An 11,533-nucleotide genomic window follows, 5' to 3' on the forward strand; every position below is an offset into this window, starting at 1 on the left:
ACAAAGTTCAGTCTTACTAAATTATTGTTTGCTCCGCAAATGAGTTTTCGATCTTCAAGACACTAATACGATGCGAAGATTATGAAAAATGTTATGAAAGGTTATGAAAAACGTCGCGCAATAAAGTCCATCCAGGGCAACAAATTGCAATAAGGTATAGAACTGCTATCATCATTGTGAGCCTTTTATGATGCAAATAAATCATTAGCACTACTATGAGCCTTGAAATTGACAAAAGATTTACTGATAGCATTTAAGAAATCAGGTAAAGCAAAAGGTTTATCCAATACATTTAGCTGTATTGGCAGTAAAAATTATAGGTACCGTCCAGACGACCTAGATTTTACCAAATTAAAAGTACTGTCACATCCATTCTTAGACCACACCGATCAACTAGTTTTACTGCTGAAGCAATGTAATAGTGCATATATGAGTGATTCAGAATGTTGAATATGACTACGATTTGTAGGTAGGGCCTTGACGGAATTTCCGGGCAAAGTATTTTTTTGTAATACTTTACACCATCTTCTGTTGGTGTAATATGTCCAACATATTAGATCAACCATTTTTTGGATCCAATATATGCAACATATTGGATCAGCCATTATCGGATCACATTTTGTTGTTGTTGTTAAATATCCTAATTTGAGCCTCAAATTAGGATATTTAGCAAAAATATTTAAAACAATTAAAGTAATTTTTTAAATTATGTTTTTCATATTTGATCCGCCATCTTTTTTTCTAAAATTTAAAAAAAAATCAGTAACTTTAAATCATGCTTGCAATGAAATTTAAGGAAAATTAATCAACTCGTGTTTTAATCAGCTTTTTTAAGATTTGATCCCCTTTCCGATGAGCTCATTTTTTAACATTTTTTCATTTTTCTGGCGGCTGTTCTAATAAATAATGACAACTTTTCTAGTAAATTAAAAAAAATGAATTAATTTGCTTTTTGCTCTGCGTTTATATTAACTTTGCTAAACACATAGATGTTATACGTTTTAGGAGTTATTTTTACCTATATGCATAATTTTACATCTTAATTTAGTTTTAAATTTTTGAAATAACCAAATTTAGAACAAAAAGAATATTCCAAATTTTTTTACGTTCTTATGTATGACGAAAAGATTCTTAACAAAAAAAATTACTGTGATAAAAGAATGAGAACAAGAAACCCTAAACTTTTAGCCCCCCTCGTACCCTAAACGTGAGGGCAATGAGTTGAATTATTTATTGACCATGTAAAGAATACCTCCTCAGCAAACAGCAAATTTAGCGTTTGGAAAGAAATAGAATACAATTTTTTTTAGTAATTTTATTTTAATTAATTTGTTTGACCCAAACAAAAAAATAGCTAAATAGGCAAAAACGGTCTGAAGGTTTTTTGTAAAAAAAAAGGCGTTTTGTAAATCAGATATTTTTTTAATAGTTAAAGTTATGGTGAATATTAAAAGTAACATTGGTAAATAGATAAAGATAATACTACAAACGCTGTCAACCATAAACTTAATCGTGTGAAAGCCAAAGCATCACGTTCATGGACCAATTATGAAACGTAGAACATTTTCAACAGGTTACTTAAAAAATATTACCCATTCGATTAATAATTGCATAAATTTTCCGCGTAAAGTTAAATGGAGTGCTTGGCGCTTTTGTGTAATTAAATTGTAGAAGAAATGAAGAATTTAGTTGATTTCTCGATTACCGGCAGAGTCAGTGACTAATCAACCACACTGCAACACCTCAATAAAAGCAAAATTTTGAAGTGTTTATCGCATTTAATTCTGGGCGCGGATCAAGGATAACAAACAGAAAATAAATTAACTAAAAAAAAAAATAGACTTGGCAAAACTGGACAGCCGAATATTGTTAGTGGTAAACCAACACCTATTGCGACGAATTCTCAAAAAAAAAAGACATTGTCTAGATCAACAGATTTCTAGTCAGTTCTTCCTCCATATAAATTAGTAGATTTTAATAGAGATGAAAATAAAAGAATTGGCGAAGCAATTAGAACCCAATATTGTAGAAGGTGTGAAATTGCAGACAAAATTAGCCTTGTTTCGAGAAAAAAGTTACATCGTTAGAAAAGAACAGTGAAAACAAGTAGCAATTTCAAAGTAGTAAATTTCAAAATTGAAGGACTCAGATTGAAGAACTATATCATTGTCAATTTTTGACTGACAGCTTCAAACAATTAAAGCAATTATATTCACAAATTTGGCGATTTTAACTTTTAAAAAAATTAATTATACTCTTGTACAGCTTGGATCTTCGTTGCATATTTATATTAACATGTGATATTCGGATTCAGCATCCTTAAGAGCTCGAGAATGCATTAGGCGCTAATAATATTTTCGGGTAGTAGTAACAGTATCGAAAACAGTTAAACTTGTTAATCTCGAAAAGAGATATTCCAGAATAATTTGGCGATTTTAACTTTTAAAAAAATTAATTATACTCTTGTACAGCTTGGATCTTCGTTGCATATTTATATTAACATGTGATATTCGGATTCAGCATCCTTAAGAGCTCGAGAATGCATTAGGCGCTAATAATATTTTCGGGTAGTAGTAACAGTATCGAAAACAGCCAAACTTATTAATCTCGAAAAGGGATATTCCAGAATAACATCGAAATAGAGAATAACATCGAAAATGTAAAAAAAGGAATTATATCGAAAATCTGAAAAACACAATAATCTCGAAATAGTTAAAAAAGGAATAATATCGAAAAGGGACTTACCGGAATAACATCGAAATTGTGAAAAAAGGAATACTATTGAAAATTCAAAAAACGGAATTAGATCGATGTTGTAAAAAAAGGAATAATATCAAAAAAGGACTTTCCGGAATAATATCAAAATTGTGAAAAAAGGAATACAATCAAAAAGGGACTTTCCGGAATAATATCGAAAATGTAAAAAAAGAAATAGGTTCGAAAATTCCAATAGCAGAATAAACAGAAAGCCAGTATTTTGCAGTTTTGAATTAAAGTGTAGTAATTATACTGTATAATTGTATAATTTATACAATATAGACTAAAATTTCTACTAGTAGAACAAAAATACTGAGTTTTGTGTTGTTGGCTATTTATAAAACGATTTAAAACAAGATGTTTTGATTTTATTTACATTTAATGTCAATAAACCATAAAAAGTTACAAAATTTTTAGTCAAAATCAATAAAGACTTACGAACCATAAAAAGTTTAAAGGATAAACTTATTTGTAAACATGCAAAACCAACTAAGTCATCTGCTTTGAATAATTGCATGGAAGTATAAACCAAACCAAACAGATTCTGCATGATTTTGTAAGTAAGTGGGAACACTTTCCCACTTACTTACAAAATCATGCAGAATCTGTTTGGTTTTTAAAGAACTTAAAAAGTAATAAAGAAGAAATTAGAAAATACTGATAAATATGCATTATTTTAGTGTTATACTTCCATGCAATTATTCAAAGCATACATTATATCACCATTAAAAGTTATTTGGAAAGATTTTCCATTAAAATTTCTTTATTGAAAACATATTCTGGTAATATTGACACAGTAGAATATGCAAAATTATTACTCAATGTTGGCACAAATTGTTGCCAGATAACTGTTTAATATTTGATGAAAAGTATTTACAGAAATATACAGAATACTCTAAACTTTGAACAAAAAAAACTTAAGTCTAAACTTTTCAAAAATGGTATACAATGGAAAATTGTTAAGAACATTCATTAAATTATAGGAACATCCCGTACATAATAAAAACTGCTTCAGTTATAAAAATTGATAGTACTGATTGAGAAATGAAACTATTGAAAGTGTGACTATTTTTTAAACAGTGCTTTTGGTGTGCAAACTTATACATTATATTGATAAGTTCTCTAACGACATTTGGGAATAATGAATTTCTTAAAAGTTTCTTAAATTTCAAGTTGTAAATCGCGATGAATTTCATTGCACGTGCAAATTAAACTGTTCATTTAAACGAATGTTCTCCATTTTAGATAATGCCAACTTCGCGTAAAGTTGATGCGATATTTAGGTGAAAAGTTAGGAAATATTCATTGAACTCTTAAATAAGTTTTTTTATTGAAAAGTGACTTAGTATTCAAAGTTTCTTAAGATTTTCTTCTCGTACTAGTTTTTTATAAAAAAAAAAAGAAAAAAGTGTGATCAGAAAATCATATTTTCGATGTTAATCATTAAAACGAGTTTTCGATCTTATTCCGTTTTTATTGTTTTCAACATTATTCAGAAAATCACATTTTCGATACTATTTATTAAAACGAGTTTTCGATCTTATTCCGTTTTTATTGATTTCGATATTGTTCCGCATTTGTGAATTGCGATATAAAAACTTTTCGATATTAATCTGAAAATCACATTTTCGATCTTAACCATTAAAATGGGTTTCGGTCAGTTATTTTTCGATATTAATCATTTTTTCGATAAGTTAATTTTCGATACTATTCCGCTTTCCCATATTTTCCGATCGAATCAGATCGAGCAACCCTTATATTAAGCCGAATGCCAACTCAGAGGCAGAAAAACTCAGTGTAAAGAAAACTTTAGGCCTGAGCGAATAAAAAAATCTGAGAAGCGCGCAACAAATAAAAATTTGATTGGCGATTAGAGTTTAGATAAGCCATTTGATTGGATAACAGCCATGTTTTATAACATCGAATGCATGAGTTTTGTTCCCGCTCGAGACATTTTAATAAAGTTCTAAAAGTTTCTTTGTTGGTTATATTTCTGTAAAAGTGCAATGGTATGAATTAAAATGGCATTCCTGTATTTTTTTGACATTAATTATGTAAATATTTAATAATTTAATTATTGTTTATAGGCTGGAGGAAAAGCAGGTAAAGATTCTAAACCGAAAACCAAATCTACTTCTAGGTCTGCAAGAGCTGGGTTACAAGTATGCTTTTTTTTAAATTTATTTTGCTCAAAATCTGTCAGCAAAACCTAAAATATTTTTACTATAAGTTATGCTATCGAAAGTAATATTTTTTATTTGGTGAAACATAAGAACATTTGTTAGAACATCAGGGCTGATCATAAAGTTTATGAACAGTTTAAAACAATGATCTCTATTTATTTATTTTCCTAAACTTTAGATTTTTATAATAATACAATTATATATACATATATATATATATATATATATATATATATATATATATATAAATAAATAAATAAATAAATAAATAAATAAATTAACAAATAAATTAATAAATAAATTAATAAATAAATCAGGCAGATGCAAATATATATATATATATATATATATATATATATATATATATATATATATATATATATATATATATATATATACACACATATATATTATTTATAAAAATAAATCAGACGGATACAAAAAAAAATTAATACAAAAAGAGTAAAAGATTTTGAAACAAATACTTTTATTATATCATAGCTGTTTAGTTTAAAAGAGCTAAAAACTTACTCTTTTCATGCTCACATGTTTCTACTATGACTAGAAGTGACAGATTTTATGTTTAATATATTAAAGATCATTTTTATGTATGATTTAATAATATTTTCTGCATGATTGGTATATTATCCTTATTATTATTATACCTATAAGTAATATACCTATTTATAATTCTCTGAATAACTCTTCCAAGTATATTTTCAACTTGTCGTTTGTCTTTAAGTAAAAAAGGGTTATATACAGACCCAACATTTTAAAAAACATAACATTTAATGTTGTAAAATATATATATTCAGTTCTACTCTTTAACCTATGTGTTAATTATTTTATTAAAATTGCTTAAAATGACCTGTTTAGTCACATTTCTTATACAATAAAAAGTCTAAATGTGTAACTTTAATAAGAGTCAATCTGAGTTTAAATAATCACAAACTTACATTGAAAACAGAGATAAACTCAATCTGAGTTTAAATAATCACAAACTTACATTGAAAACAGAGATAAACTTCTTTCTGTAAATACAGTTAGAAGCAATACTTGGAACCAAGTAACTTTTAGTTATTAAAAAGAATTTAAAGTAATACATAAAACATTTTTTAAAATTATTTTAAAAAATTTAATTCTAAAAACTATAGTTATTACTTTGCATATATTATATATATTATTATTATTATTATTATATAGTTATTATATATATACTATATATATACTATATATATATAGTAACTATAGTTATGAGAATTAAATTTTTTGAAATAATTTTTAAAAAATATTTCATTTATTACTTCAAGTAATAAAGTTAATATATATATATATGTATATGTATGTATGTAAATTAGTCCTTTGACTTTTTTCTCTTTTTTTTCTAATTGCTAATTGTTATTCTATTTTATTTACTTTAATTATTTATTTAAAATTTTAGATTTTTTCATGATATAAACAGAAACTATTTAAATTAGTGATTGAAATTGAAGCCTAAATTTGATTGAAATTGAAGCCTAAACAAACAATTGGTTTGAAAGATTCCATTATTTTTAACTAAATTATTAGGGCATTTGTTATTTTTGTGTTCGTTTCTTAGACATTTCCAAAATGTATTAAAAATTGCTTTTTTTTTAATTTTCTTTACAAAATTTACTTTTAGGCAGTATAAAACTCCTAATTATTTATATATATATATAAAACAAATATCTTCTTTGGTAATTTTCTTACATCTTCGGTGTTCAAAATAATGGTCAATCAACGATTGTCAACTTTTGGAAAAATTGTCATTTGAAATTCCCAAAATTAATTCTGCGTTTTATGTTTTTATAAACTTTAATTATTAAAATTTGTTTGCAAATGTTTATATAATACGTTTAACTTATGTAATATGAGTCAACCAAAGGCTTCTTGTAGAAGCCACAACAAAAATTTGTAAAAATAACAATGCATATTCTGGACAAGTCAATTTTTAAAACGTTTGCTATTAACCAAACTACAAAAGACACAACAAGTTTGCGAAGGGGTAGATTAACAGTTGATTCCTGAAATAAGAACAAACGTAATTATTATAGAGCGTGAATCAAGTGAAAGCGTTATCACTAATACTAACAACATTTACTGAATGGATGTATTTATGTGTCACCTATCTCAGCAAAAATGAGAAATAATATTTTCATTCGCTATTTATTCTGCTAAAGATCAAGAATAAGAACATAAAAGAACTTAAAGCTGCTCCAGCAAGTTGGTTATCTTATGGCGCTTCTTCAGTACAACTTGTTTCAATGTTTGAATGAGTTATAAACAGCCTTGCAGTGGTGTACTCTCCAGTCTTTTCCCGGTTGCCTCGCAGGCTATTAAATTAGTTTTTATTTCTCATTTGAGTTGTCATAATCAATAGTCTGGTGTAATAGTTTTTTTTTTTTTCTCTTTCCCTTTTGGGTGAAAATACTGAGAAAAAAATTTAAACGTCATACTACTGAATTACCTTTAATAAGAAACAATTTAATTAAAAGTAAATTGATTTATTAAGTAAATTGATTAAATATTGCCATTTTAGTTGTAGTTGATATCTGTTTTGTATCGTTTCTTTTTGTTAATCTTACCATAGGTAAGATTAACAATAGTTAACAATAAGCAAAAAATTAACAACTACATTGAAAAAAATTAACAAAAATTAACAACTACAATTAACAATAAGCAAAAAATAAACAAAGTGTATACTACTTGCTTTTTAAAGTTTTTTTTTAAATAATTGCAAGAAATAAAATCTTCATAGATCAAAAATGGTTTTATTAATTAACAAACTTTGGTAAGTAACAAACTGTCTGGTTGTCCTGCCGGGCAACTGACAAGCATTTTTTTAAATTTAAGTCGCCCTTAGAGAAAACAACTCTGCATTAAAATTCTCTTAAAGAACTACATCGAGGCAGGGTACACCCCTGCCTTAATGTAGTTCTTTAAGAGAAGTTTAATGCAGAGTTGGATGGTCTAACACATCAATAACTTGTTCCTGATAATATAATAATTTTGCTTTTACTGGCTGATGTTTTAGTTGCAAACTGAAAAGTTTTTACAAACGCAAAAACCTAGTATACTCAAAGATAAATTTTAAATTAGACCTTTTAAAAAATGAACTTAACGATATAGCTAACAGTAAGTCCATTTTTTAACACTCAATTCATTAAACAATTAGAATAAATTTCTCAATATATCTAAAGAGTGTCAAGGACGTTGATTTAGCATGCATGTCGATAGCAAGCATGTCGATTTAGAAAAAATAATTTGTTCAACATGATGTCAACACCAGAAACAATTAAGTTTTTAAAGAAAATAAAAGTGTCATTTATGAAGAAATTGATCCAGCAATGCGAATTAATGAAAATATATTTCTTTTGATGCATTTAATGCAACTGGTAAAAATCATAATCCCAACAAATTTTCATCTAATATTAGTAAACTTTTTTAATTATATGGCCATGCAAAACCCGCTGTCATTGACAGGGGAAAAATTATTGTACTAACATTGCTTAATCCTATTCAAGATAATGAAGACATTGTCCATCATTTTCTCTCTGATTTCAGAGAAATCTTATTTAACCTTGAAATAAAAAGGAGCCTAAAAATTCAAGCTTTAGTAAAAGAAGGCAAGTTAAAGAGTAGTAACATTGATATTTATAAGCACGAAAATCTCATAACAAGTGATGCTATCTACTATTTTCTGTACTGAATATGCATGAGAGCATTACTATAATATAATAAAGCTATTCAAATTGTTACTACTCATACCACCTAGCACGACAAACGTTAAGAGAGGGTGTCCTATAAAAAACTGAATACATTCAAAACAAAGAAATCAGCTTAGTATAATAGCGCTTGATGGCCTTATGCGAATTTCTTTGGTTAACCCAGGAAATTTAACAAATCAAGCTTGTTTTATACATAAATTTTCATTCTAGACACCTTTAATTTGTTGTTAAGGTTTAATTCTCTTTAAAATAAAGAACAAATAAAAGCCATATTGTGTAATAATATAAAATTACTGTCTGACAAAGTTAAAATTTTGAGTAATCCTTGATAATAAAAAAAAACTTTGATTTTTTATATATTTATTTGTATTATTATTTTTGTATTTTTGCACAAAAATTTTTTTTTGCTAAAATACAGCAGTGTTAACACTGTAAATTTAACTTGTAGAAGTGTATTAGTTAAGTAATTACAAAAGTCTTTCAAAGAAAAACATTCTTTTTATACATTAAATGAGTTTTGTTTTGAACCTAATGTTTTAGTTACTATTTATAAAAAAAATAGTTTAAAACACTTTGCATTTCTTATTGTTTAATGATGCCTGTTGAAAACTTATTTATTTTGAAAACTTCATTTGTTTTGTTTCCTATTGATAAATAGTTTGTTATGATTTATTTATTTTTTGTTATGAGCCAAAAGATTTTTGTTAACAAAACAACTGGTACCAAAAGAGTACCAAAAGAAAGCAGATCTCACAGTAATATTAATCAACATATTGCAATAGTGGCAAGTGTTGTTGCTAATTCAGGAGGCAATATTTCTAATTTTGCACATCTTTAATTGTATTGAGAGTTGTGGAGGAAGTTGTAACTAAAGGATGAGAAATGATTATAAAACTTTGGTCACTTGCCCTCATAATTTAGCATAATAAACTTGCTGAACTTTTAAAATTAATAGACAAATCAAGTTTTATATTTTTGCCTAGTTTATAAATGGGGGGGGGGGTGATAAGGAGGAAAGGGGTTTTGGTAAGCAGGTGGGTGGGAATTTTTACATCTATAAGCAAGTTATTATTTTCTAATTTTAAAGATCTATACTGGTTTAGAAAATTAGAAAATAATAACTGAAATTTTTTTTTTCAATTATGTGATTTAGTTTCTATGTTCATATCAGTAAAAATTAATAAACAGGGATAGGGTCCTATATCATGGTAGATAAAAAAATTTTTCGAAAATTATTAAATATTAACTCCCATGTATGTACACAAGAAAAAAAAATCAAGCAATAATACTGTTTTTGTAATTAAACTTGCCCCATCAAAATTGCAATAAAAGTTAAATGTTCAGGTTTTTTGTTATTTGAATATTTCAAGTTGTTTTATTGGATGATAGACTAGATGTTTTGCAAGCAATAGTTTAAATTGCCCTTAAACAAGCACAGTTATGCATCAGCATAATTGCGCTTGTTTAAGGGCAATTTAAACCGTTGATTATTAAACATCATCATGAGGTAGCAATTTAAGCAATAATTTTTTCCGAGTAATGTAACCAATTGTACTTTTTCAAATAAACTTAAATGAAATTTTATGCCAACTTAAATGAAATTTTATGCCACCTTGTGTTTTTTGTTTGTTTGTTGTAAATGCAGCTATATTTGATTTAAAAATTTTTTAAGTTAAATTACTTAACTGTAAGACCCTCTTATTCATTAAACAAAATTTTTGTTTAAAGTTTCCAGTTGGTCGAATTCATCGTTACCTGAAATCACGTTCAACAAATAAAGGGCGTGTTGGTGCAACTGCTGCTGTATACAGTGCAGCTATTCTAGAGTATCTTACTGCTGAAGTGCTTGAGTTAGCTGGTAATGCATCCAAAGATTTAAAAGTAAAAAGGATATCTCCTAGACATTTACAACTTGCTATTAGAGGAGATGAAGAATTAGATTTATTGATCAAAGCTACTATCGCTGGAGGAGGTTGTTTTTTTTTTTTTTGTCTATTTATGTAGTTAATGTAGAGTTAAGACAGCAGTTTTAACATTTCTTCATGCTTTAATATTCTTTTATTAATTTTTTCTTGATGTGTGTTTACGTAAATCTTGTTTTTAGGTGTCATTCCACATATTCACAAAAGTTTGATGAACAAAAAGACGGCGAAGCAAAATTAAGATTGTCTTTTAACAATTATTTATTTTGTATATTTTCTGCTATCTGTAATATAGGACCTCTGCATCGAATTTAAATTGTTAAAATTATTTGGTTTTGTAGAATATTAAAACATTACAATTTTTAAATACAGTTTACGCTCGTAATAAGTGTATGTGTGTTAACTTGTGCTATTATATTTGGGTTTTATTCTAATTAACACCATAGTTTTTAATTTGATGTAAAACATTTTTAAAGGTTTTTGCAACACTAATAATATTCCATTATGTATAACAGTTTATGCTAAAAAACCTATTTTATTACTAACTTATAGTTATAGCAGTACTCTATGTAAATGTAAATAAAGAAAATATCTTTAAAGTTAATAATTTTCTGATTGTATACCGAGATCCCTACTGTCTTTTCGTGTTGTGATCCCGGGGGTAATGGGGGCCCGGCGGATATACACTATCATGGTGTCCACTCTGCTGGAAAAACTGAAAGAACTGGAAAGGGCCGGTTTTCGGAAAACATCCTAAAGAATCTGGAAAATGTATTTTCTGCATCGTTGATTGAATGATTCACAAAAAATACATTTTCTAGTTTTTCCATTGTTTATTTAAGAACAGTCCTATCCGTTTTTTCAGCAGAGTTCAACTGTTTTTTCCATAAGACACCCTGACTACAATACATGAGGAGCCCAT

At 27.1% G+C, this 11,533-nt stretch overlaps 1 protein-coding gene across 1 annotated transcript; it reads left to right on the top strand.

The window, feature by feature from the left end:
• Positions 1-4,609: 4,609 nt before the first annotated feature.
• On the top strand, positions 4,610-11,218 carry LOC100199802 (histone H2A.Z). Its single transcript, XM_065796415.1, has 4 exons — positions 4,610-4,766; positions 4,845-4,919; positions 10,418-10,661; positions 10,794-11,218. Exons 1-4 carry the CDS (start codon positions 4,764-4,766, stop codon positions 10,850-10,852), a joined length of 381 nt encoding a protein of 126 aa, XP_065652487.1. The 5' UTR covers positions 4,610-4,763; the 3' UTR covers positions 10,853-11,218.
• Positions 11,219-11,533: the final 315 nt, after the last annotated feature.

Source organism: Hydra vulgaris, chromosome 04 (assembly GCF_038396675.1).
Source record: "Hydra vulgaris chromosome 04, alternate assembly HydraT2T_AEP".
Taxonomy (NCBI): domain Eukaryota; kingdom Metazoa; phylum Cnidaria; class Hydrozoa; order Anthoathecata; family Hydridae; genus Hydra; species Hydra vulgaris.

What these genes read in the sequence shown, in the direction of transcription:
- LOC100199802 (XM_065796415.1), top strand. An exon ending in CTGCAAGAGCTGGGTTACAA is followed by an intron (nt 4,920 to 10,417) that starts GTATGCTTTTTT and finishes TTTTGTTTAAAG; the next exon opens with TTTCCAGTTGGTCGAATTCA. An exon ending in AGCTACTATCGCTGGAGGAG is followed by an intron (nt 10,662 to 10,793) that starts GTTGTTTTTTTT and finishes TCTTGTTTTTAG; the next exon opens with GTGTCATTCCACATATTCAC.